Here is a 26,359-nt window from a genome sequence, read left to right as displayed (position 1 = left end):
TGCTCAAGAGTACTTCATTTTAGAAGATTACGCCACTGAGAGCTATCGATATTAGATACCTACGGTAATTTTTTGTACACTTAAATAAAGTTTTTTTTTCTTAAATAAAATAAAAAATATTTATATTTTCATCACTCAATATATATTAAAGAACTCGTGTTTACCGTTTCCTTAATACATATGATAAAATCGATAACAACGAACAGTAGTAGGCATTTTGTGTGAATGGCAGTAGAAGGCCGAGATTTTTTTCCATAAACTGTATTGTGCGTGTGCCTATTGTTTATTATAACAAAAAACATAGTGCTTAACAATAATCTCTCTCGTTTCAATCCAGAGTTCGCTTAATAAAAGCGTTCCGTACAAATTGTTGCATTTGCTAACGATTTGGATTTGATAGGATTTGAGCAGCAGCAGGTACGCGTAACATGGAGTCGCATTCGCGATATGGTCGCAGCTTTTCTGGTGGCAGCGCCGCTGGGGGCAACAATAACAGCGGCGGCAATAACCTATACAGACGCCATAGTCGTTCCCGTTCGCGTTCCCGGTAAGCAGAGCAACAACTCATGTACATATATATATATATATATATTTATATATATAGTGGTGTATATAGTTATATAAAAATAGATTTTTATTGATTTGCGAATTTGTGTTTTTTGCAGCGAGCGGAATCGGGAGCAGGCGAGCAGCTACAAGCGACGGAATACGCGTTCGCGTAGTCGCGAACATTATCGGAACACTGGCAGCGCCGACAAGGATTTGTATCGGGATCTAATCAATGAGGACTATGTCGAGGAGCAGCGTGGCGCCACAAACTACAACAGCAAATTCAACAACAATTCGCGCAATAATAATTATCACAATCGTCGCGACGACAACTACGATAGTGATCGCGAGCGTGAACGGGAGCGCGATAGGGATAGGGACCGGGAGCGTGATCGTGATCGTGATAGGGAGCGTGATCGTGATCAGCGTGACCAGCGCTGGAAAAACTATGAACGAGATCCTCGCGATCGCAATTCAGACTATGAGCGTGGCATAGAGAGAAGGTACCACTTGATGTCCTCCTTATAATCCAAGAAATTCTCACGAAAACTGTCCCTCTCTTCTCGATTAGCCGCGATTATCGGGCACATAATGGCAATAGCAGCGGCGTTGCAACAACTGTCAACAGTCGGGAGCGTGACAGACGGTGTCCATCGGACGCAGATACATACGACAGTGACGAGAGCGACGATAGCCAGTTTCGTCGCAATCACGTCAGGACGAGCAACGAGGCCCTCAACCAGATTATAATATTTGGTCTGAAAAAGCACATCACAGAGGCGGACGTGAGTAGACGCGAGCAGAGAGCAGCTGCTCAAGATAGGCTTTAGAAATCTAATAGATTCGATTTGTTTTATACGGCTTTTTACTTTCGAGTTTGGTTCATTTTGAGAATAGACTACTAAATTGCACTTGCTGTGAAATGGGTTTTACACTTATAGCATAAAAACTTGGAATACATAAAAATATTTTTCTTGTTTTGATTTTTGAATAACGTCTTAAAGTCGTGTAACAAATAGAAATCTAAAATGTGATCGTTACAGATTAATTAGTTTGCTTATACAAATCGTATTGTGCTTCTTCATGTTATTTTGTAATGTAATATTATATATTCCATTATGGTTATTTCTTTCTGTGTATTTTATTATTATAAGGTATGCAAGTTTCAAATATTTAAGTGACCACCTTTAATTATTAAAAGTATTAATGCTTGTCTAATTGCTTTACAGATTATGGGCGCGCTGATACAAGTGAATATGGAGCCATCATCTATACGCCTGATACGGAAAAGACCAACAGGTGGGTTACAATATCGATGCAGATGCTTTACCTAAGTTAGCTTTATGTAGTAAAACAAATATAAACACACGTGGCGTAAGTTTTCTCTTGTGTTAACTTGGCAGTAGTCCGGCAAAGTTCGCACCAGCAACCAAATTGAATATACATACTTGGCCTTCCAGTAAAAATCAATCAAAACCAACTATACAAAAATACCCAAAATGTTACAAAAATATTAAACAAACAACATATTTTGACAAAAACATTTTGTATCTGCTTCTATCTAAAATTTAGGTGCATCACGCGGTTTCGCATTTGTCGAGTTTAATACCGTTGAGGAAGCAACACGTTGGATGGAAATAACTCAGGTATCACAACAAAGAAACAAATCAAGCAAACCAAAAACTCGACATCAATAATTATGAAATATGTCTGCCTTAAGTTCAGTTTCCCCAATATTCCCAAATGTTCACCATTAACAACAGCAAACAGCAAAAGACCAAAAAGGTATCGCATCCCCATCGTATTATATTATATATATATATATATATTATGGCATATTGTGCATCAATTTCCACCTTAGACCCCAATTATTTTTTAGAACTTTCCATTTCGGTGTACAACCGTCTGGTTTTATCAAATATATATGATTGTTTCTGGCGGGAACTGAACTTAATGTAAACATTTCCATTGATTGCGTTTATTGTGGAGAAAAATGCAACAGCAACAAACAACAGCAACTGCAACGACAACAAACAACAACATTGAACAAACAACAACTGCGCGCGTTTAAAGCACACAGAAGCGATCTGGTGACTGTGTACTCTGTGCAACATATGCCAACCCCAACTATCAATCACTAATCGATGTCCATCTCTTCTCTGTCTTCCTCTCTTCCATTCAGGGCACCCTCAAGCTGGGCGATCAACGTGTCTCGCTGCAATATAGCCACAAACGCATCACCGATTGGCATTGCGTTAAGGTATGGATAATATATGGATTAATCTTGTCCAGCTAGATGAACTATATCTGATTTTTGCTTTTTTTGCTCTTTCCAGTGTGGCGTCTACAATTTCAAGCGACGTTTCTCCTGCTTCATGTGCATGGCATCGCGAGCGGAAAGCGAAAGCATCTTCTCTGGCGGTGGTGAAGGCATCGATGAAGTTAGCCCGATTCTTACAAAAAGTATACTAACCAACTACCAACTTTACTCTGCCCTACAATTGTTCCGTTGAGCGATTTTTCTTGTTGAATTTTTTTTGTTTGATATTAACTGGAACGTATTTCCCCACCACTTCCCCCCAAATTCAATGCAGAGATCATGCTGCGCAATCTGGACGCGTTGACCAACGAGGAGAGCGTCCTAACTGCTCTCCAAAAGGTGCTGCCTAAGCTGGCCAAAACCATACATAAAGTGCTCATTAGTCGCGATACCCTCACTCAAACGTCTCGCGGCATTTGTTATCTCATTTTTGAGACACTCGTCGATTCCATGGATGTGCATAATGCTCTGACCACATTGGATCCTCCGCTGCGCATCGATGATCGTGATGGTAAGTTGAAGATACTGCAAAAAAATAAAAATAAAGTTAATGTATTTATTATATTTTTGAGGTACTCAAATTAGTGTAAAAGTATCTTTTTATTTAGTATTTAATTCTCAAATGGAATACTTTGAATTGCCTCTTTAATCTCTGATTTCTTTATTACAGTCTGCATCAGCTATTGCATGGACTTGGAAAGTCGTCCAGTACCGCCGAAGTCGACCTCTCAGAGCGGAACCGCTGGCAGCATTCACCACAACGGTGATGTGGTCGCTGTGCCGCCATCGGAAGCCATCGGTGGTGGCTATACAATTGGGGATGTGCCCCGTCTGGCCGAATACAGTGCCTCGTTGTATGCCTCAACCCCGGCAGAGCATGCGCACTATGTGCAGTATTACACGGACTACTATCTGGCCGAGATCAAGAAGGGCGGCCAGCTGAGCAGCACGGGTGAGCGACAAGTGACCGAAGCCAATTCGGGTGCAGCTGTCGCTCTCTCCGCCATCCAGCGCAAGCAGAAGAAGATGAGCAACATTGAGACAACGGCAACAGCGGCTGCAACAGCTGCAGCGCATGCCGCTGCTGCGGTAAAGGCAACGTTTGCCGCACAAAATGTGATTGCGCCCAGGGGCAATGATGGCAAAACTTATCGTGAGTTCAATTATTGAATTTCAATTTGAGTATTTTTTGATTAAAACCCATAGAACGTCTTCTTCGTTCTTACACGAACAAAATCCGAACTAGCCAAGCTCAAGCTCAAGCGATCAAGCTTGCATGACACACATGATTGCTGTTGACTTGAAATAGATTTGAGTTTATTCTGTGTTCAGTCAGCTTTGCCAGAGAAAAGATTTTTTTTTTTGCTTAACTCTTATGCTGCATCTCCGCCAGAGAAGGTTGACTCAACAAGTTTTATTATTGGCAACACGATCCCATTGGTCGTTCAACGACGAAACTTGTTCCCACACACGAGTCACGATAAGCCGACTTAAGCTCAACTGAACGAAACTTTGGGCGTCTCGTTAAGTTTTCGTTGAGTTTTACTTAACATTGAGTTTTCTTGAGTTAACGGATTTTTGCATTTTTGATTTCTAACAAAATGCACTTTTTGTTTACCCATTTTAGCGACTCCCGATGTGACTCGGTATCAGTACGATGAGACGTCTGGCTACTATTACGATCCCAGCACGGGATTATATTATGATGCGCACTCGCAGTACTATTACAACAATGAGACGGGCGCCTATTTGTACTGGGATCAGCGGCGTAGTACTTATATACTTGCCACACCTGCCTCAACGCAGGCGGCGCTGCGGGAATCCCTTGCGAAGGAGTCACCTGCTGAGAAGGATGAGGAATTGTCGAAGAAGGACAAGGGCAAGGATAAGGACAATAGCGGCAGCAGCAACAAGCATGACAAGGTCAAGGTGGCCAAGAAGATCGTCAAGGACATGGAGAAATGGGCCAAACAGCTGAATCAGAAAAAAGACTATACGGTGGTGGCCACACCACAGCCCATTCTGCCAGGACGCGGTGATCCAAGCGAGGGGCCGAGCACATCTCGCGGTGCCGCCGGTGCCTATGCCGATGTCGGCTTCTCCATACTCGAGAAAAAGGAACGTGGCAAGCTGAACGACTATGTGCCACCACCAGCGGCTGCACCCATGAATAAACTGATGAATGCCTATGGCGGTGCCTCCGATTCCGAGGAAGACAACAGCGGCGCAGGCGCACAGAGTGTCGTCGCACAGTCAGGTGTCAGTCTTGGACCTGGACCTACATCAGCACCTGGGCCAATAGATGAGAGCGAATATGTGGACTTTCAGAAGCTGACCTGTCTGCTCTGCAAGCGTGCCTTTCAATCCCACGATATTCTGCAGAAGCATTTAAAAATGTCAAATTTGCACAAGGAGAATCTTGCCAAGCACAACATGGGGAACGCTGCCGGCGTCGCTGGCGATGATGTAGCTAATGCGGGCTTGTCGTAAGTCTTAAGATTTTTAAGTATATATACAGTTTAGAAATTATATATTTCTCTATCTATATGTAACCCTTAAATTTGATCTCTAGCAAATATAATAGAAAATTAATTTTTGATTTTTTAGCGAATTTTGTACATATTTTTAGTTCTTAGTTTTTATTTAATTTTCTTAGTTCAATTTTGAAATTTTTGCTAATCCTCCCCCTTCACAGCTATCGGGATCGTGCAAAGGAGCGTCGCCTTAAGTATGGTGAGGGCGATCCACCGCCGCCGAATCGGAGTCGTGAGCGCTTTGAACACGAGATAAAAAATATGCAGACACGAAAAAAAGAGACTGGACCAACGCCTGCAATGCCCATCAGCTCCAACAATGTGGGCAATCGTCTGCTCCAGAAAATGGGCTGGTCCGAGGGCCAGGGACTGGGACGCAAGAACCAGGGACGCACACAAATCATTGAGGTTTGATAATTGCAATAAGAAGAGTAAATCATTTACATGATTTAATATTATTTCATTTTACAGGCTGAGGCGCGCTCGAACAACGTGGGATTGGGCAACAAGAGCGGCACTCTGGCGCCTGGCGACGATTACAAAACGTACATTAAGAAAATGATGAAATCTCGTTACGAGAACGCTTAACATTAACTAATTATTTATTGTTTATATTATTGATCATATATTATTATTAGGTTTGATTTTATATCATATATTTATGCATACAAACAAATTGTATACCTCAATTTTCACAACTTTATATAATGTGGTAGCGAACGCATAAATTATTTAAATACGCCTAGTTCAATAATTGTATATAACATATTATATGAAAATATAAATTTATTTACCTCTAGTGAAATAGCGTCGATAATAAATGATAATCGGCGCAACAGCTGGTTATTTTAATGCTTGCGATATGCGGTCACACTTGCCAGCGCAGGCGATTTGTTTACGTTTTGTGTAGCACGTGTTTTTGTATTATTATTATTATTAATAAATTATTAGTAATTGTAATAAACGTGTTTTAAATGGGTAGCAAAATACCACCCCTAACCTACAAGGTTGTGGCCGAGTGCTCCGTGTCCAAGGCGCGCGCTGGCCTAATGATGCTGAGGTAAACATTTTGAAAGATCAATTTGCAATGTGGTTTTTATTGTTTATTGCTTTTTTATGTAGACACAGCGAAGTGCGCACGCCGGTATTTATGCCCGTGGGTACACAGGGCACACTGAAAGGCGTACTGCCAGATCAGCTCATCGAACTGGATTGCCAGATCCTGCTGGGCAACACTTATCATTTGGGTTTGCGACCCGGCATCGAAACACTTCAACGCGCCGGCGGATTGCACAATTTCATGGGTTGGCCACGGGCGATCTTAACAGATTCGGGTGGATTTCAGATGGTTTCGCTGCTGCAGCTGGCGGAGATCGATGAGCGGGGAGTCAACTTTCGTTCGCCCTTCGATAACAGTGAGTGTATGTTGACGCCGGAGCACTCGATGCAAATACAGAATGCCATTGGAGCGGACATCATGATGCAGCTGGACGATGTGGTGAAGACGACGACAACGGGTCCACGCGTCGAGGAGGCCATGGAACGCACCATACGCTGGGTGGATCGCTGCCTGAAGGCCCACGCCCGCGACGACGACCAATCTCTGTTTCCCATTGTCCAGGGTGGATTGGAGATTCCGTTGCGGGAGCGATGTGTGAGTGCCTTAATGGAGCGACAGGTGCGTGGCTTTGCCGTTGGTGGGTTAAGTGGTGGTGAGAGCAAACACGACTTTTGGCGTATGGTTCATGTCTGCACGGATCACTTGCCACGTGATAAACCTCGTTATTTGATGGGCGTCGGATTTGCCGCAGATTTGGTTGTGTGTGTTGCCCTCGGCGTCGATATGTTCGATTGTGTGTTTCCCACGCGAACTGCGCGCTTTGGTTGCGCCTTGGTGGACAGCGGACAGCTGAATCTGAAGCATCAGAAATATAAGCACGATATGGAGCCCATTGATGCGGCTTGTGGCTGTGGCACGTGTCGACGCTACTCGCGTTCCTATCTCCACCACATTGCCACCAACGAGAGTGTTTCGTGCTCCCTGCTCAGCGTCCACAATGTCGCTTATCAGCTGCGCCTGATGGGCTCCATGCGTGAAGCAATCCAACACGATAAATTTCCACAATTTGTGCGCGATTTTATGGAAAGGCATTATGGAAGCGAACCGATTCCCAATTGGATTCGTGAAGCATTAAAAGCTGTAAAAATTGAATTGGCACTTGATTCAACGAAAGGAGAAGGAGCCGGCGAAAGTAGCAAGCAGTTGGTAAACTGAAATAATTGATACCCTACAATTGACGTATTTACATTTGTATATGAAAAAGGAAAGTGTAAAAATTAAGAACGTAAGAGCATTTCTAATAAAATATCCAATATGACTAAACAAAATATAAACCTTTTAATAATTATTTATTCTTCAAATTGCCATTTAAAGTAATATTCTCAATCAGTAAGGGTATTAAGAAGTCTCCGTATTTGCTATTACAGCGTCAAGCTTTTATTTCGGTGTCTAACGTTAAAAAGCTCTGAACTCACCTATGGGAAAAAGCTGCGCACACATGACGCATGTGAGAACGAACTTCGCACATAGAAGAGGATCAATTCATTTCCAATTTGCACTCTATTTTCGCTTTTCTTGCATGCCGTGTGTGTGTGTGTATGTGGTACTTGAATATGTCCATACTACAAACATACTAGACACAGATGTGTGTCTGCGTGTGTGTGTAGACATTCTATATACATTCGTCTGCCGAAAAAAGAAAAAATGTGCGACTTTGTTCTCTGTCTCCGTCTATCTATCTCTCTCACTTGGCGCTCTCTCTCTCTCTGTGCATGCATGCGTCAGAGACAGAGATCAGCAGGCGTTTGACAACACTCGTAGCCTGGCAGGGCTTTCAGTGAGTCTCAAAGCGTCGTCGTCGTCGGTAAGATCGATCGTTCGCTCGCTTGTCGTTGTCGTCGTTTGTTGCGCTCTAACGGTTTCCAAGCGCCCATTCTACGCATTTTTCTCGGCTAATACACTAAGGAATTATCGCGCTAATAATAATACAACATAATATAAAAACAGATACAAGATTTTGTGAAGCCACTACCAATTGTAAGATATTATTGTTGTTCACTTATAGCTTCAACGACAAGAACAATTGCAAGTGTTGCGTGTGTAGTGTGAGTTGGTGCTGGAGTTGTTGTTGCTGTGTGCGAATGTTTGTGTATGTGTGTGTTCTTAACGTGTGACGTTTGCTGCCTGTGTTGCCAAATGTGGTCAAAGCAAAATAACAAAGTACACACATACATATATAAATACATATGCATGCACACCAGCACACACACACACACAGATAAAACTGTGCATTTTAAAGTGCTTTTTATGGCTTGAAATTTTGCGAGTTTCTGTCGCAAACTTTTGAGCATAAGTTCAATTCGTATTGGAATGTGTAACAGACAAATCCCAATCTAATCACGTGTACAGCAATTGAGAAACCCATTTCACAGATGATTATCTGCAAGTTAGGCAAAGTCCAACTAGTACATTTACCACTACCGAAATTTTCCTAATTTTCATTTTCGTTTCTCTTGATAATTTATATTTTGCCAGCCATCGCTTTACTTTTGGTTTTTGGCCTGTGTGTTTTTAATTTTTCATGGTTTCATTTCTTTAAATAATGTTTTATTTTTAGCATATTTTAGTTATTTTCGTGTGTGTTTTTCTTTCCTCACCAAACCGATTTTGCTGCTTTTGCTTATATTCGAGATTTTCTTTGGCAATTCTTTGGAACAAACGCAGGCAGCCAATTGGTAAACACACACACACACACTTTAAGTGTGCGCGAAGAGATTTGTGTGTAAAAAGCTTTGCCTGCACTAATACATGTACATACACATATCTATATACACATTGTAATTTAGAGCCTGGAGCTGCAGGTGAATTCATCCAATTAGAACGTGTTTCTTATGAGACCTATACGAGTTGCTATCAAAAATCAAAATTATATGTTGTATTTTTCACACTTCTCTATTATGGCCATAATAATAATAGTAATATCAAAGTAAACAGCGATTATGATTCAAGAGTAAAAATCATGAAAAAAGATTGTGAAGATTGTTGGCCTCCAAAGCAAAGTGGCAAAAGAAATAAAAAGCAAGAAAAACAAATGTGTTTGCCTTGTATGTGTGTGCGTGTGTGAAGATGAGAGAGAGAACGGTAATCATAATCATAATCACTTACACACACACAACAAGCATGCAGATTGTCAATCTTTACCGTTAGCAGTCTATCGTTTCTGCAGCTTTTATTTGTATTTTTAAATTATGACACACACAAGAACGCATCACACCCGCTCTTGCGCTCTCGCTGTCTCTTTTTTGTTGTTGAGAGAGTGAGAGAGACAGATCGAGCGCTCTCTCTCGTTCACAACTCTTTGAACAGCTGCTGAGTGGGCGGCGCAGACGTAGGCGGTGGCCAGTGCATGGCCTCTGCTTGTCTTGTTATTGTTGTTGTTTTTTAATTTGCCACACTTGAATCAAATGAGCCGCAAAAAAAAAACAGAGAACACAAAACATAGCTCGTCATAAATAAGCAGAGAGCAGATAAGCACGAAGAACTGTATTGTGTGGCTGTGGCTCGCAAATTAGGCAATATAATCGTAGCCAAAGCATAGGAAAATACACTTTAAGAGCTTTTTCGTCTCTTTTTGTACTTAATTAATCCGATTTTTTTTAACGCTGTCACGTTTCGCATTTTACAACTGTTAAAACTCTAACATAATTAATTCATGTTACTTGTTTTTTTTTATTGCCCAGGAAGTGCTGATAAATGTTTGAAATGATTGAATAATATATAATGTAGGGATTCAATAATGGAAATTTATTTACAATTTATTGAAATTTGTATCGTGCAACAAAGACAATTTGAGCACAAAAATTATTCCATTAGCAATAATAATAAAATGCAATAATGAAAACAAGTTTTCATAGTGGAATATGCAAATTTTGGCCATCAAATTTAAAATTCTAAAATCTTCTATTTTTGTTTGTATTTTTCTCTCTCACAGTTAGTCTATGCAAATTGCATAAATATACACGGCTTGCTTTGTTTGCTTACATATGAAATACAATGCAAAACTAAGCGGAAACGGAATTTCGATTAAAGAATTTTTGTTCTGTGTGCTTTTTGATTTTTCCAAGTTATTGTAACTAAATACAGGGCTTGCTCTGAAATTGTATTCTCTGGAAATAAGAATATGTTGAAACTATAATTTTTCTAATAGTCCATTATTGATCATAATAATAAAACATAGGCTTCAGCTTTGATCTTAATCGATTTAGAACACATACAATCGGAAATTTCTTAACTTAGAGCTTTCAGTGTATTTTAAACTTTTTCCCACGATTTTCCAAAGAATTTTCGTCACACTCTCAAACTGAAGGCAACGTCATGGACCGAGCGCCATTCCAAAATGTGATTCAGTCCAAAAAAAAGAAAGAAAAAAAAAACGCCTGCCACATGTTTTCTCCAAAAACATTTCATACACATTTGCATGTGGGAGACAGGTAAAAGGCCGCCAAAACACTAAATTGCGCTTAGTCATTTCGTCTATTTTCGTAACGGATTTGCGGCTTAGAAACACCCACAATACAAAATTTTGGAATCAAATTTAGAAATTGTAGTATTTGTAGTTAATATTTTTGTTATATATATATTTTTTTAAATATTGCTTTTTTGGTTCCGTCTGTTTGCCTAAATGCTATGGTTGGTTTTTATGTTTGGTTTAATGTTTATGTTGGCTACCTTTGTTCAACAAAAATTTATTTTGCAAAACGTGGGTGAATAAACTTCACGCTGCTTGATTTTTGACTAATACAAAACACAAAAAAATAAATATGGCAAAAAAATAGCACAAATGAGTAACAAGAACAACAACAACGAAATGTGGTTGTCAATGAATGAGACAGTTGTTGACTTTGAAGCAGAGAGCGAGAGTGAATGAAGGCACATTGTGCCCAACTCAACTCAACTCAACTTAACTCAAGTTGAATAAAATCGAGTTGGTCAAGTGGGAGAGAACAACACAAAACAAAGTTCACCAACCTTGAAAACTAAAATTTCAGAGTTGCGTTAAGTCTACACAGATGATGCTGTGCTCCCTCGAACTGTTGATTAGTTACATCTACAAAACAATTAAAAAGGCTCTGACCGAAAGAGATCGTAAAAAGGATGCCCCTAAACCCAAGTCTTTACTTCTCCATAAGTGTACACTGTATATATATATATACTCGTATACATATACATATGTGTGTAACTATGAATATACGAATTTCTTCCGTGTTTCTCAAACTATCTTGATTAATTGTATTTTGTCAATATTATATGAATATTTGTATAATTGTGGTAATCGATTTGTTTTGGTACGGGGAAAAAAGCGATAAAATTACATAAACTTAGTCGGCTTATGATATAGGAGAACTTATACTAGGAGTATACAGTCTCTAGCTTTTATAATATCTAGCGACTCGCTTATTGATGCTGATCAAGAATATATATACCTTATGGGGTTGGTGTTGCTTCCTTCTGACTGTTACATAGTTTTAAAAATAGTTTTTTTTTTCCAATTTTGAATGGTTTCTTGGCATACAAAGATTTTGTTCAGATTGAGAGAGATACATAGATACATAGAGATACATATATATATATATATATATATATATATATATATATATATATTTATATATATGTACGCACATATTGAGACAATATGGTTGAAACTTTTTCTCGTTCCAGGGCGATTATGTTCCACTTCCAAATTGAACCGCTAAGCTTATCGAACACATTATTTTCAACATATTTTACTTATATGCCAGCGGTCATTTTGGCTCTCATAAATTAGACCTTAAAGCTTGGCCATAAATCACATAGCAATATATTTTTCAAAATTTGTGTTTTGCCCCCTCCAAAAAAAATGCGTTTTTAGTTTTGCGTTTGCTTTTGCAAATTTATGATTTGAGAGGCCGTTGCGATCACAAAAAGTGGATAAAAAGTAAAGCGCGGCATTATAAATCAAGTTCAATTCAATTAGAGTGCACGGGGCGCCATCATTTTTGCGCTGGCCTCATAACCTACGACAATTTATTAATTTTTGCTCACACAGATACACAGATCTACAGTGTACTTTCAGTGTGTGTGTGTGTGTGTGTGTGAGTGTGTGTGTGTGTGTGTGAGTGAGTGTGTTTAGTGTATCTGTGTGTGTTGTATAAATAGAAATTGAAATTGCACATATGCAAAAATGGTAACAAAAACATTATAAAAGAAGTGACATTAAAACATTTCAGAATGATTTTAATATGGAGTGCAGACTATGAAATACCCTTTCTTGTGTGGATGACTAGTTTATTGAATAACTTCTTTGCTTGTTGAATACGAAGATGAGTGAAGATAATTCAGGAGTATCAAAAGTATCAAATGTTCTCACTAAAATTGCTTTCTAAATTAACATTTTTGTATTAAATAATTTACTTTTGAGTTTGAGTACCAACAAAAAAGAAGACAATTTTTCTATCAATGAGTTGTAATTACCCATATTGACAGAGTATACAAAACATTACAATAATACTATTTACGTATATATTATATACCATACTATTGACATACCATACACACACACACACACACATACATTTGCATATGCAATTGCCATAAATTATTAAACAAATGTTATATTGTAATCAATAAGCAACGAATTCAATTCGGTTGTGTGTGTGTGTGTATGTGGGTGTGTGAGTGTGTTTGTGTGGATGTGTGTATGTGTGTATGTAAATAATTTATGCGGAAGTCTCGCCCACGCAGAAACATGTTGTAATTGTCAATGGGGGGTCGAGTTTGAATACATATTCATACAATATTCGTATCAGCATGAATTTATATCCAGACAACACTTATTATTTTCGCACGAACAATGTGAATGTTGTTAATAATTTAATAACAAGCACCAAACGAAACGTGAGCGAAAAATGCAAATTGAATTAAATTGTCAAAAAGAAAATCACAACTTTTGCATATACACATAGAGAAAATAAAAACGACAACAACAAGAACAAGAACAAGAACATATTTTCCAAGCTTCTGCCTTGCGTAATAATTTTCAAGAATTATTTTCGGCCACACACAAAGTTGTTATACTCTAGTCACCCAAAACAAAAATTCGCCCGAGTCAAAATGTGTGGAAAAAATTAAATTTATGTTCACGACGTGGTGGCCTTGCCAACGCCCACGCCACGCCCCCCTTACGAATAGCGGCACACATTTGGCACGATTCAATGATCGATAAATAGATAAATATCGGGCTATATAAATTATATGCATATCGTCATCTATATTGCATTCGACTAATGTCTGGAATGAAATGGCGCTGACCGCATCAATCCTCCAAATTGCGCGCATTATTGACAGCGTGTGCACCTCCCAGCCACCCTCCCCCCATGAGACAAATGTATGTGTGTGTGGAATAGAGCAATCGGATTTGGATTCAGATTTGGATTCAAGGCAGCAAATTGCCAGCAGAAAATATTGTTGTTCAAGCGAAAAAAATATGTTGAAAAATTACAAAAAAAAAAAATTGAGAGAAAAAAAATGAAAAAAATTAAATTTTATTCCAAGATGAAATCAGTTAAATTCAAGGCTAGCAATTGCATTGAGACGGGATTGTCAGGCGTTGACATGTTGAATGTTAATGAATTGGACTTGCGTATCGCATTAATTTCATCAACTTGAACTTGTCTGAGGGCAGTTGGGAATTACAACTTAACCTGAGCTCCATATTTTGGTTGGATTTCGATTGTTTATTATTTGGTGACATCTATTTATAGTTTATTTAAGCTATTTATTTTTGTATTTTAATTTCGAATGCAGCCGGGATTCTCAATCAAAACTCAGCTGAGTTTCTTTAGTTTGATGTTTACTTTTTTTGTTCAGAAAAAAATGATTTTTTTACTTCGATTTTACAAAGATTTCTCATCTGCTATCTTAAATTTTAGGTCCCTACTTAACTCTAATTAGTTATATATTAATTAGCTTCAAATTTAATATTATTAATTAAGTTTTTGTTAATTTGTCAAGCGCGGCTTTTTTTGCTGTGGTTAGCATCATCTGCTGCTCTAATCCAAGCTTGATTAAGTTTTAAAAATATTGTTTGCGATATGATGTATTTGAGTGATTGCTTGCCTAACCGCAACTAGAAGAAACTATTAGATGAATTATTTTGTGGTTGCATTTAGCCCAAACCAGGAACAGTTCAAATAACATGTGGGAATCCGAGCACTTGTTCGTCAACCATTTGTATATCTATCATTTATATATATATTTGTAGAACCACAATGATCTGTTGTTGTCATATTTTAATGAAGACATTCATAAATGTCATCGTCAATTCTCATTCTTGCGCCTTGTTTTGAACTTAATTGGAATTTTAGCGCTATCGCTAAGGTCAATGCAAATTGGCTAGCGTACGCAATGCCAAGCATATACATAAGTATATATATATATAATGTATATAATATAATGTGTGTTTGTATGTGTCTTATGCACATTTAAAAGAGTTTCCCGGCGTCTTCGTGTGTTTTGCCAGCTGTGCTGTTTATTTGTTAAATGTTTTCAACGCCAAATAAATGATATTAATTCTTTTTGAAATTTGCATACGCAAATATTTAATTTAAATGTATGTTTTCATAAATATAGATATCTCAACTCGTCATACGACTCTCAACAAATTTCCCAATCTTTGAGCTTTTTCCAATTTTTTTTTTATTTATTTATTATTTTTTTTTTTTGCTCGCTCTCGAATGCTAAATTTAACAAATCGCGTGGGCGATTTAGCATTGAACATGGCCAAGGCTTGTGACGTTATGTGCGCTATGGAGGCGACTATCATAATACTTATGGGCGATTTGAATAAGTATATCGACAAAACTGAAAACTAATCCAACGCATTTCTCCACTTACAGAAGAAGAAAACAACAAATCAGCAAACATGTATGTGCCATTATAGAAAGCAGTAGATTTTATGGAGCAGTATCATAGCAAATAAGTAACGTCTGGAACTAGAAACATATATGTATGTATATATATACATATACATGTATATATATGTATATATGGACAATAGACAAATGATATAAACACAGTAAGTTATAATCACACTTAAGCCGCAAGTATCAAATAACTAATAATTATATTTATTTGTGTTCCACAGGTCTTAGAGCACAGCGCATAGAATTAAAGACGACGCCTTTTTTGGGAACTTCATATAACTATATAAAGCAACTCAAAACCACCTACACACACTCACACTCACACACACATATATATATACACAATGGGCAAAGATTACTATAAGACTTTAGGCATAACTAAAACTGCCACCGATGATGAGGTTAAAAAGGCCTACAGAAAACTGGCGCTTCGCTATCATCCGGATAAAAACAAAGCAGCCAATGCCGAGGAGAAATTCAAAGAGGTCGCCGAGGCGTACGAGGTGCTCTCGGATAAAAACAAGCGTGAGGTGTACGATAAATACGGCGAGGATGGACTGAAAAGTGGCGGTAAGTTTACATGTACAACATCTATATATGCTAGAGCAATAGTAATAATTTTATTCTTACTATTATTGTGAACAGGTGCTCGTAATGGCGGTGGCAGTAAAAATACATTTACATATCAGTTCCATGGTGATCCACGGGCCACATTCACACAGTTCTTTGGCAACAGCAATCCGTTTGCATCGTTCTTTGACATGGGCGACAATCTGTTCGATAAGAATGTCTTCGATTTGGATACGGAACCCGATTTCTTCTCATCGCCATTTGGTGGGCTCGGCTCTAGGCATGGACTAGGTAGCGCCTTCAGGTAGTTTTATTTCTCTTTCAATTTCGATGTAAAATATTTTGCTAAGAATTCGTAGACCCTCTTTTAGATCACACTCCTTCAATGTGCACACACCGTTCAAAAAGGAACAGAAACAGGATCCACCCGTCGAGCATGATCTCTATGTCACCCTGGAGGAAATCTATCATGGCTGTGTTAAGAAAATGAAAATCTCACGTCGTGTAGTTCATGCCGATGGCAGCTCCAAGAAGGAGGACAAAGTCCTGCAAATATCTATTAAGCCCGGCTGGAAATCGGGCACCAAAGTCACGTTCCAAAAGGAAGGCGACCAGGCGCCCGGCAAAATACCAGCGGATATTGTGTTCATCATACGGGATAAGCCACATGCCATGTTCAAGCGCGAAGGATGTGATTTGCGCTATACGGCGAGGCTAACGCTCAAGCAGGTGAGTCCATCAAAAATTATCTATATTACTTGAGAGCGAGTATTGGGGGAGGATTAGGGGACTTAGAAGTTGAAAAGGTTGTAAAACTTTATAATTATTTATTTTATTAGTTAATTAATTGACTCTTTCCTGATCATTTTAAGTTTAGGCTTACATCTTGGAATAGACAATTAATACTTTGAAAGGAAGTGGTTGCAACTGCTTTACGAATTGGATTGAGTTAATGGTTAAGCTTTAACATCTGTTTGTTTTGTTTGCGACAATCTGTTGTTCGCTTCCCGCTTCTTATCATAAGAATACAAAACAGATTTAATGAGCTCGTAAAATATAAAACAGATTATACGGTGTCCTGACAATTATAGCCGACAATAACTAACCCTTTAGCTTTAAGTTATGCCGCTGTCAACCGTTTAGGTTTTGTATTATTGAAAAAAATGTCAGCTTTAAGACGGCGGCTTGGAGCCTGGGGTTCTCACAGCATGGCGCCCAATTAAAGCCGAGCAGCGCCTAAATTAAATTATAATGAAATCAGCGTTATGTTATGGTTATGGCAAATTTACCATATACGCACCTGAAGCTGCCAGACCAGACCAGCAAACGAGTCAAGAACTGAATGCTTGAGACCTGGGAGCTCCTCGGCGCTGGGAGGTGCGAGCCGATAGCCGATAGCTGAGCGCTGAGAGCTGAGAGCTGAGAGCTGGTTGGCTGCGCGAATTTGGTCAACATGGTCAAGTTTCAATTAGGCGGTCACAGCAGTTGGCCGGGCCAACACGTACACGTACACACTTGCGACTGAATGCGACTTGTTGGTAGGCAGTTCATGACGCTAAGGTGTTAAATTTTTCACAGCCAACTGCGTTAAAAGTCGAGGCGCAAACTTCGCATATGGCAAACGTCCAAAAAACATCCATTTTTAATGACCACAAACAACAACAAAAAAAAGAAAAAGCGAAAAAAAATTACAAGCCAGCCAGTCCGTAGTCATGTTAAAATTGTTAATTGCATTAACTAGATTAAATAGTTGCTCTCCAACTATGTTGACATTTTCAACATTTTATTGCTTGTTAGTGCGACAAATTTAGTAAATAGTTTTGGGGTCTCAGTTTGCCCATTTTGGTGGTATTTTCATTTTTCATAGATTTATGTGTCTAAATATAAATTATGATTACCTTATTGGTAGAGTCTCAGTTTAGCTAAAAGTGTCATGTTGCTGTTTCTATTTAGAAATATTTGACACGGTTTTTTGTCTCGGATAGTGATAATTATGATGGCTGCTCAATTATAAAACTTTTAGCATTTTTTACACGAATTTCTTTGAGTTTATTTATTGTTTTGAGATGGAATGCAAACTTCAGGTCAAGATTAGCCTAGGAAACTTGGTATATTATAATACTACTCATAAGCATGTTTATAAGAAGGATGCTTGTAAGAAAGACTTTCAGCTCAATTCTCTTGATATATCAAAAGTACTATTAGAAAATTCCGTTTTCTTATAGTTATAGTTTAAAATGTTGCAAACCTGTAAATACATCGACTTTTCTGTTCACACCATGCATTTTGTATATTTGCAACTTCAACATTGTCGTAAAAAAACGAAAATAAAATTTGTTGAATTTATTGCAGCGCTTAATTTAAACTCAGTTTGAATTCTTCGTTTTACAAAAAGTGCGCCATAAAGCAATTAAAGCGCCATAAAAGTGCTTCACATAATTGACCGCAACAATTTAGAATATGTTTTCTTTTTTGTTGCGTTTGCTGTATATTAAGTTTAAAAACTGACATAAATTACATCATCGCTTACGCTAAAATACAAATATAAATTCCAAATCAGTAACAAGCAACGAATCATTTTTGTTACATATTAAATGGCAGTGTGTGTGTGTGTTTGTGTGTGGATAAATCACAATTGAAATGAGATCATTAAAATATCGATGCACACAACGACACTGACCTACTGCATATATTGTAGATGTACAATCGAAATACTTAATATATATACTCGTAAATTTTAGATGGAATGCAAATTCAAGAGCTCAATGGCAAAAAACAGAAATTCAAAAAATATATATCTATTTGACGCTTCGAGTGTCTGCGTCAGACATTCGCGAATGCAGAAAGCTATCCTCAAAAAATTGATGTATGCCAAACAAGCATTGAGTGTTGTTGCTGTTGTTGTTATTGTTATTATTGTTGCTGTTGTTGTTGGCTATGTGTTGTCCTATGTCTTTGGAATGGTCGTGTAACTGATGGCCAGACGTCACAAATTTTGTTATCATTGTTGTTGTTGCTGTTGCTGTTTGAAAAATAGTCTGTCCATTGGCATTGTGATTTTTGGTTTGGAGAACTTTTCGACTGCTGCATTGAATTGGTAGCTCAATACAAAAAGCATTCAGCGGCTTCGTTTGCATTTTGATGACAGTCGTCACCGTCCTCAATATTGCCAACTCGCAAAAATAAAACAAAGCACAAAAAAAAAAACAAAAAAATGACAACCAAATGCTTTATGACATGCCATTGAATGTCGTTGATTTGTTTTTCAAACACTTTTTTCCAGTTTTTTTTTTTGTTTTGCAAGCATAATTGTCTAGCGCCGCGGGAAACTGAAGTATTTTATGTTTGCTGTTTCCCTTAACGAGACTCACTAATACCAACACTAAAACTGCTCAAAAATCGTTTAAATTGCTTCTAAAGCATTTTTTGTTGACCAGTTATTAGATACTTGAAAAAGTTTTGTGTCCGAGCAGGGATTCATTTCGCATACCTTTAACAAACGTATATATGTTTATAGAATCTATTATATACAAGAAATTCGGAGAGTATAAACAATATATTAAAACTTAATATCAAAAAGCATTTAACAAAACCGAGTAAGGATATTTTTAGTTGTTCATTGACACTTATTGTAATATGCAAGGATATTTTTTGCAAAAATAATCTTTTATAAAGCCCACTTTTCGATTTATCGAAATTTGGTCGCTTTCTTTTAAACCCTATATTAAACATTTTAATTACCTATACTGGATGCAAATGCTGTAATGCTTGCCATATTTTGCTGTTAGACTCCACAACCAATTGTCATATTGGGATTAGGGCTTTCATCCACTCTAAGCACTCCATTCACTTCCAAGCTGATTCCAGTTGTTGTTGCTTGTATTCGAATTGTGCGATTCGCATTTGTATTCCCTGTGTTTTTTTGGGTTTTTGTTCAGGTTTTTATGGCTCAGCTTCCGTAAAAGGTAGCAAAGTATTTAAGCGTTTTTATGTTACAGATTTTTGTAGCTGTCGCTTTTTGTTTGCTTGGCTTTAGAGTTTTTTTCTTTTCGTTGAGTTTCGTGGCGTTACAGCAACATTTTTAACATTTCCATTAAAAAATATCAATTCTAGCGACACCGTCGACGTCACCAGTGGCATTTTGCTTGCCGATGTAGTGGTTTAGTGGTGCTTGCTGCCTCTGTTGTTGTGGTTGTTGTTGTTGTTATTGTTATTGGTGCCGCCGTCATCAGTTTATGCTGTCATCGCTTTAAATTCACCACTCGACGAATACATACATATGCATATATTTAAATATTCATAAGGTGTGCACTTTGCTTTTGTCGCAATTTATTTATGCTCGCTTTTGGGTGAGGCAGCGGTTCGCACTATTCACTTGGTTTCATGTTCCTAGGTAAACTGTCCGATGCGGGTAACTGGCTATCAAAGCACCTACACATATGCATGCATTTATGTACATTTATGTACATTTATGTATATATGCAAATGTATACATATGACAAGTGTCGCGATTTAGTTGTCAACAGCTCGTTAAAAGTTATTTTAGGAGGGTGTATCTGATTTATTGTATTATATTTATGTAAACATAAAATATTCCATGAAAATCCAGTTTAAATAAAGCGATAATAAAGCTATGTGTTATATTAAAGAGCTAGATTGTTAAAGAATTCATTTAGAAATGTCAATAATATATTACGAAAAACTTTTGTACTCCACTTTCACGCAACGAATCTAATCGAATAGATGAGAAAGCCATAAAGCAGTTGTCTTTCAATTATGAGCAACTTTTTCGTTAACTAATTAAGTAGGCCACAAAGTAAGCCTAATCCTTCAATACAAATCATGATTGATGGCTATCTTTTAGCGGGCCAATTAAACAAATCGAACGTCAGCTGGGCTGACTCAATGAAATCGTCAGCGAGTTTACTGTGCTCCAAAAGTGGACAAACAGGGAAGATGTCTTTGTGTGGATTTTGGCTGAAAAGGAAGTGGAGAAACATGTCAACAACATGTTTAAACACGAATTAGGCACATAAAAAGCATAAAAAGGATTTATGCAAGACACAAAAGCAAACGCAATAAGATGACGATAAACGGAATTGGGAGCATTTTCTTTCGATTTCCAAAACATGTTGATGCTGCTGCTATGGCGAGTGGCAAGTGGCAAGAGGCAACTAAGAACATAAACAGGATTACCAAAAAGATTGATAGATTCCCCAGTTAAGTCCCATGTGCGTTTGTTTGTCCAGTTTTTTTTTTCTTCTCTTTCGATTTATTTTTTTCTTGTTAGTGGTATAATAACAATTTACAGGAAATTGAGTTGTTATGTTATGTGGGTGGGGTGGGGTGTTGTGGGTTGGGGGGTAGGATAGCTCCAAACAAAATTGTATTTGATTGATAAGCCCAAGCAATAGTAACAGCAATTTATTTATTGATACGTTTTGTTTTCGCTATTTCAGGCACTGTGCGGCGTTGTCTTTCAAGTTCCTACAATGTCCGGCGATAAACTGCGCATCAGCACCATGCAGGAGATCATTAAGCCGAACACTGTGAAACGCATCCAGGGCTATGGCCTGCCCTTTCCCAAGGATACCACAAGGAAGGGAGATCTACTTGTCGCCTTCGATATACAATTTCCGGAGAAATTGACTGCCGCGCAAAAGGAGGTGCTCAGGGACATGTTATGAAGATAATTCGGATGCCGCCTTAACCACGACAACGACTCACTCACCCAAAAAAAAAAACAAACAACAACAAACAACAACAACACAAACAACTCAGCTACACACAGTCTACGTCTTCTTTTAGTTAGTCATACTAAAAACTGCAAAAAAAAAACAAAAAACACTACGCAATCAAATGCTAAATGTTTTTTTTTTATTTTTTGCATCATTATTCATGAGTATTGAATGTGTCATCATTCAAATAATTCGATTTATTTCGATTCGACGCGCATTTTCAATTTGTGTTTTTAAAAATTAATTTTACAGGAATTTGTATCGTCTAATTTTGCTCATTGAAACAAACTCCATTTGGATAAAAAAAAATACAAAAAAAAAACAACTCCTCTCCCACCCCATCAAGTTGCAATAATACATTAGTTGACCATAGTTATTATATCGTATAATTCTTAATTTATTTGTCTAAATTAAAGCTACGTATAATAAAAACACACAACAAACATGTAAAAAATGAATCGATGAAAAGCTTTTGTTTAATTTTGTTTAGGTTTTTGCAATGCATTGAAATCAATTTAAAAATTTGTTATATTAATGATACCTATATTGCTAAAAAAAAGGATGGGTAGATAAGCTTTTGAGGAAGCAAGGATCTGCGGCTTCCAATTGACTGCCAGCCTGGTTTCAGTGATAAAGACTACATGAGAATCAAGAACTAGAATATCCGAATAAGGTAAGCAGTCTTTAATATTACCTGGAAAGCAAATTACATTTTTGACTATTAACTTCAAAGATGAATATTTGATTTCTACAGAATACAAAAAAGAAAGTGATTGAGAAAACAATATGCAACTTGCAACTTGTTGTTCTTAAAATAACTATTTGACAAACTTTTAAGGTAGTTGTAGTTTATTTATGTACTTTTATAGGCAATAAGTTTTGCCGAATGTTATTTATAGCCAAGTCAGTTGTTCTCCGTCAGAGCGTCTGAGCAAAGAGTGAAAAGTTTGTTTGTTTGGCCTGAAAGGAAAAGTGCAAATTGTGTGGTAATCGGAACGCGTTTGCCTAATTAGCTGCCGTTGCCGGCAGTCGGCAGTTGGCAGTTGGCAGTCGGCATTTGGGAGTTGGAAATGGGAAGTTGCCAGTTGCCGGATTGAAAAAGGAACTTGGCCAACGTGGCGCTCGTTAACTCATTAAAACTGCATGAAGTCAAAACTTTATGGTCTGCAAAGTTTGCGTCAAAGCAGGAACCACCCGAAAAATGTAGAGAAAAAAAAATGAAAACGACAAGATGGAGAAAAAGCTCGGAAAAGTGGGCAACGGCAAATGCAGAAGAAACCGAGCAACATCAAAGCCGGCAAATGGTAATTCGTTTAAAAAGAAAGCCAAGGCCGGGGCACAGACGCATTTCATTTGCAGACAATAAACTGGCTCACCACCAACAACAACAACAAAGTCTAAATAAATTAAATTTTTGAAGAGCTCTATGCATACCAAATAGTCGACGCCTCAAAAGGCCGTCTCAGATTTCCCAAACACATGCCCCAAGACTCGCGCGCTGCCTGCAACTGATGATGATACCCTTAGGCCAACGCATCGACAGCCCAACAACAATGCCCCCAAAATGCACGTGCCCCTTACTTCCTTGGCATGGCATGTGTCGGTTTCTGAGTCAGAGTCGATGTTTGTGGTCCTGCTTCTAGCTGTGTGTCTGTCTGATCTGAGGCTTTCGAAATCTCAGTCTCAGTTTCAGCCTGCCAACATTGTAACAATTCGTTGCGATTTTCCACTTTATTTTTAAAACGCGATAGACCCCAAAAAAAAAGGGTTCGCCGTTGCTGCAACAGTGCAGGGGGCTTAAGAAGGGGCAGCGTTGCCGAAATCACAGCAAAATCATCGACAACTGGCAGATGTGTGAATTGAATTTTCAAACAATTTGCCGTCAGTCAGTGGCAAAGTCAGAGTTGCAGTACTTGTGCTCCGTGCCACAGTGTTCACTTTCGTATGCCCTAACAGCGGGTATATAACTTGGCCAAATTTATTTCATATTAAAAACAATATATTTAAGTGTATTATAAACGTTTATTTAAATTTTCAATTCATTTGTATTTAATTGCAAGCTTAATTCCAAATATATTATCTAAAATCAGATGCTCTTCAGCTGCTTGAAACACATATGTAATCATTATTTATTTTGGCTAGGGTATTTCACTCACTTTTTTCAATCCAGTTGTCAGTTCTTCCCATTCATTCCTTTTTGGCTGTTGCTTTACTTTGCTGGTTTTGACTTGGAACGTTGAACGTACATGATTTGAGATTTGATTTGGTGTGCGGCTGTGGCAAACGCGCTTTTGGCTACATTACAGCCACGACAGGCTGCTTCTGATCCTGCACCTTAACCAACTGCTGCCTGACGTTGCCTTTGTTTGTCCTGTCCTGCGTGTCCTGTTCGTTTGTGGCGTCGATTTTAAACATTTCGCTCACGTTTCGGATGTTTATGCCATTAGCGTTTAAGTTGCCATACAAAATGCGTCTCGTAAATAAGGAAACGGTTTTCGCTTTTTCCCTTTGTTCAACTCGGGAGGTGGATAGTAATACTGAGGATGAGGCACGGAGAACATTGTTGTATTTGTAATCGATGCTATTTCTATTGCTATTGAAAATTGCTAAAGAATTGCATTTGCCAGAAAAAATACATGTAAGCGAACTCGTTCCTATTTTTACGGATAATCAACATTATTTATACAGAATGAAACATTTTTAAAATATGTTTGGCAATCAGGGGTGTCTGCAAGAGGAGCCCATCCTTGAATCTGTTTGCTCCAAATCCTGTGAGTTAAGTCTTGAAGTAGTTTCCAATTCTTCTTCAGAATCCACTTGATAGATGCGAGTCTTGACTGAATAAATCTTAGGATTCGGTTCGGCTTCGTCGAACTCGTAGAAACAGTTGGTTTGCAGGCACATAACGTTTCGGTCTGGCTTCTCGCCAGACTTTTGATTTGTCTTTACAGATTTATGTATGTTGCGATTCCTCAAGCGTTTCTTCAAGCATTTCTTGCGCTTCATTGAGAAGTCTGCGTTTTTCGTATGCAATGTGGGCTCTGTAATGGCTGCCTCTATTTCCGACTCGAAAAGTCGTTGACGTTTTTCAGCTACTTTCTTTCGAGCGGAGACAGTCCAATGGCGAACTTTTATATCATCGATAGTTCGAAGCGTCTCTTTGAAGGCCGTCTCCAGCATCTCCACAGCTTGCAGCGTGTTCAAAAGTAACGCATGCTTCATCATTTTAACACTAACAATTTGTTGATTTCATTTGTGAACTCAGAATATTTGATAAGAATTGTCAAGAAAATTTTTTTGACCAAGTTAGACCTATTTTTATAGAATTGACATTCGTTCTTTAGTCATAACTGGGGAAGGACAGATACTTTTGATATCACAGGAATGCTGCAGTTTATTTTCTCTTTGTCTGGCTCCTCCTAGAAGTATGCAACAATTTGTAGTTTGGCTGCAATTTAGTTAATGCAGCAACCTAATTTGCATCAATGGTGCGAAAACGTGCTATGCTATGAAGCAACTTGCAATGAAAGCGATTTTAAATGGGGCCAGGAAACGACCGATTTTGGTATACAAAGTATATGTTTATTTGTAACCTTGATTGTGTATATTTTTACAACTTGTGTGATTGCTTAAGAACTTGACATCAACAACGCAGTAGGGTTTGTAGGGGCGCTGTGTTCTACTCAGATACATATGTACTCCTCCACAGATATACTTACTTTGTGTGTTGTGTGACTGTTCATTTCTACTCAGAATCAAAATGGCAATGCCATTCAATCAGTGAAGCGTTTAATAACTGATTGCATTTGTGGTCCACGGAAAGGATGAGGGAAGATAAACAGAAGTATTAACAGAAGCGCAAGCTGAATAAAATTTATAACATATCTAACACTCGTACATCATTTTGATATGCATGCCACGGGCACGTTTGCGACTATTTGCTTAAGAGTTGAACTGAGCGAACCGAGGGAGACAGCAGCAGCAGCAGGAAGCATCATGGCCAGTGGCAAGGACATGGATGGGAGTTGGGACTTGGCAGTTGGGTGTACAGCGCACATGGACAGACACATTAATTTAGCTGCTGCTCTTGAAACCGCATGCAATTTTTCTTCAACTTGGCTGCTATCGCCTTTCAGTGGCAGGAAGTGAAGCGGAGCGATCCAAGCGCCCAGGACGAAGGCAGTCAGTTAGTCAGTCAGCCAGATAAGTGCGGTTTATGTGCCGCACGTAGTCCGTCTCAATACAGTCAATAAATTGCCGCTGCGTTGCACAAGGAACTGACCAAAAAAAATATATATATAAAAGGGTGAAGCAAAGTCTCTAGTTTTAGGGGTACAAGACTCCCCTCCTGCAGCAGTAACAAGGGTTAGCATGTGGTCCGTAGATGGAATTGATGCTGCGAATTTCTTTTGCCACTTGGCATAAGTTAAATCGATTCACTGCAAACACTTGAAGCTTGCAAGCAAAGCCAGAAACTTCACATCTCGAATGCAGTGGGTATCGACAAATAAAAACTCGTTGTCATTAAAGAAACTTGTTAAAACCCAACTACTTCATTTAAATATGATAATATATTTATGGAACTTAAATTTCGAGATTCTTTGTAGTGAAGTTCAGCTGTACTTGTG

At 38.3% G+C, this 26,359-nt stretch overlaps 4 protein-coding genes across 5 annotated transcripts; 3 read left to right on the top strand and 1 right to left on the bottom strand.

Moving 5' to 3' along the window:
* The first annotated feature begins 333 nt into the window (after window positions 1-333).
* LOC6561467 (RNA-binding protein 5-B) lies at window positions 334-6,146 on the top strand. Its single transcript, XM_001988841.3, has 12 exons — window positions 334-547; window positions 666-1,052; window positions 1,121-1,334; window positions 1,779-1,848; window positions 2,122-2,195; window positions 2,732-2,809; window positions 2,886-3,012; window positions 3,144-3,380; window positions 3,540-4,022; window positions 4,497-5,355; window positions 5,565-5,811; window positions 5,875-6,146. Exons 1-12 carry the CDS (start codon window positions 429-431, stop codon window positions 5,989-5,991), a joined length of 3,012 nt encoding a protein of 1,003 aa, XP_001988877.1. The 5' UTR covers window positions 334-428; the 3' UTR covers window positions 5,992-6,146.
* A 62-nt stretch (window positions 6,147-6,208) lies between these two features.
* LOC6561468 (queuine tRNA-ribosyltransferase catalytic subunit) lies at window positions 6,209-7,791 on the top strand. The gene is made up of 2 exons (XM_001988842.3): window positions 6,209-6,463; window positions 6,526-7,791. The coding sequence occupies exons 1-2, from the start codon at window positions 6,378-6,380 to the stop codon at window positions 7,676-7,678; spliced, it is 1,239 nt and encodes a 412-aa protein (XP_001988878.1). The 5' UTR covers window positions 6,209-6,377; the 3' UTR covers window positions 7,679-7,791.
* Window positions 7,792-8,304: 513 nt separating this feature from the next.
* Window positions 8,305-22,199, top strand: LOC6561469 (dnaJ protein homolog 1). Of its 2 annotated transcripts, none has more exons than XM_001988843.3 (6): window positions 8,305-8,500; window positions 15,397-15,575; window positions 15,645-15,993; window positions 16,069-16,297; window positions 16,365-16,722; window positions 21,453-22,199. In XM_001988843.3, the coding sequence occupies exons 3-6, from the start codon at window positions 15,768-15,770 to the stop codon at window positions 21,678-21,680; spliced, it is 1,041 nt and encodes a 346-aa protein (XP_001988879.1). In that variant the 5' UTR covers window positions 8,305-8,500; window positions 15,397-15,575; window positions 15,645-15,767; the 3' UTR covers window positions 21,681-22,199. The 2 variants fall into 2 exon arrangements, with proteins under 2 accessions (XP_001988879.1, XP_032592100.1); XM_032736209.2 differs by having other exon boundaries at window positions 16,353-16,722; window positions 21,453-22,184.
* Window positions 22,200-24,137: 1,938 nt separating this feature from the next.
* On the bottom strand, window positions 24,138-24,967 carry LOC6562804. The gene has a single exon (XM_001988844.2). It carries the CDS (start codon window positions 24,954-24,956, stop codon window positions 24,450-24,452), a length of 507 nt encoding a protein of 168 aa, XP_001988880.1. The 5' UTR covers window positions 24,957-24,967; the 3' UTR covers window positions 24,138-24,449.
* Window positions 24,968-26,359: the final 1,392 nt, after the last annotated feature.

This window comes from Drosophila grimshawi, unplaced genomic scaffold (assembly GCF_018153295.1).
Source record: "Drosophila grimshawi isolate 15287-2541.00 unplaced genomic scaffold, ASM1815329v1 contig_1377, whole genome shotgun sequence".
Classification (NCBI taxonomy): domain Eukaryota; kingdom Metazoa; phylum Arthropoda; class Insecta; order Diptera; family Drosophilidae; genus Drosophila; species Drosophila grimshawi.
The sequence above is the reverse complement of the archived record's forward strand: the minus strand, read 5'-3'. Positions and strand labels throughout refer to the sequence as shown.

Excerpts from the sequence above, each read along its gene's own strand:
- LOC6561467 (XM_001988841.3), top strand. The coding sequence starts at position 429 with ATGGAGTCGCATTCGCGATATGGTCGCAGCTTTTCTGGTGGCAGCGCC. Across the intron at positions 1,849-2,121 it reads GATACGGAAAAGACCAACAG|GTGCATCACGCGGTTTCGCA; the intron begins GTGGGTTACAAT and ends TCTAAAATTTAG. Across the intron at positions 3,381-3,539 it reads GCGCATCGATGATCGTGATG|TCTGCATCAGCTATTGCATG; the intron begins GTAAGTTGAAGA and ends TCTTTATTACAG.
- LOC6561468 (XM_001988842.3), top strand. The coding sequence starts at position 6,378 with ATGGGTAGCAAAATACCACCCCTAACCTACAAGGTTGTGGCCGAGTGC. Across the intron at positions 6,464-6,525 it reads GCTGGCCTAATGATGCTGAG|ACACAGCGAAGTGCGCACGC; the intron begins GTAAACATTTTG and ends TTTTTTATGTAG.
- LOC6561469 (XM_032736209.2), top strand. The coding sequence starts at position 15,768 with ATGGGCAAAGATTACTATAAGACTTTAGGCATAACTAAAACTGCCACC. Across the intron at positions 15,994-16,068 it reads GGATGGACTGAAAAGTGGCG|GTGCTCGTAATGGCGGTGGC; the intron begins GTAAGTTTACAT and ends TATTGTGAACAG. Across the intron at positions 16,723-21,452 it reads CGAGGCTAACGCTCAAGCAG|GCACTGTGCGGCGTTGTCTT; the intron begins GTGAGTCCATCA and ends TCGCTATTTCAG.
- LOC6562804 (XM_001988844.2), bottom strand. The coding sequence starts at position 24,956 with ATGATGAAGCATGCGTTACTTTTGAACACGCTGCAAGCTGTGGAGATG.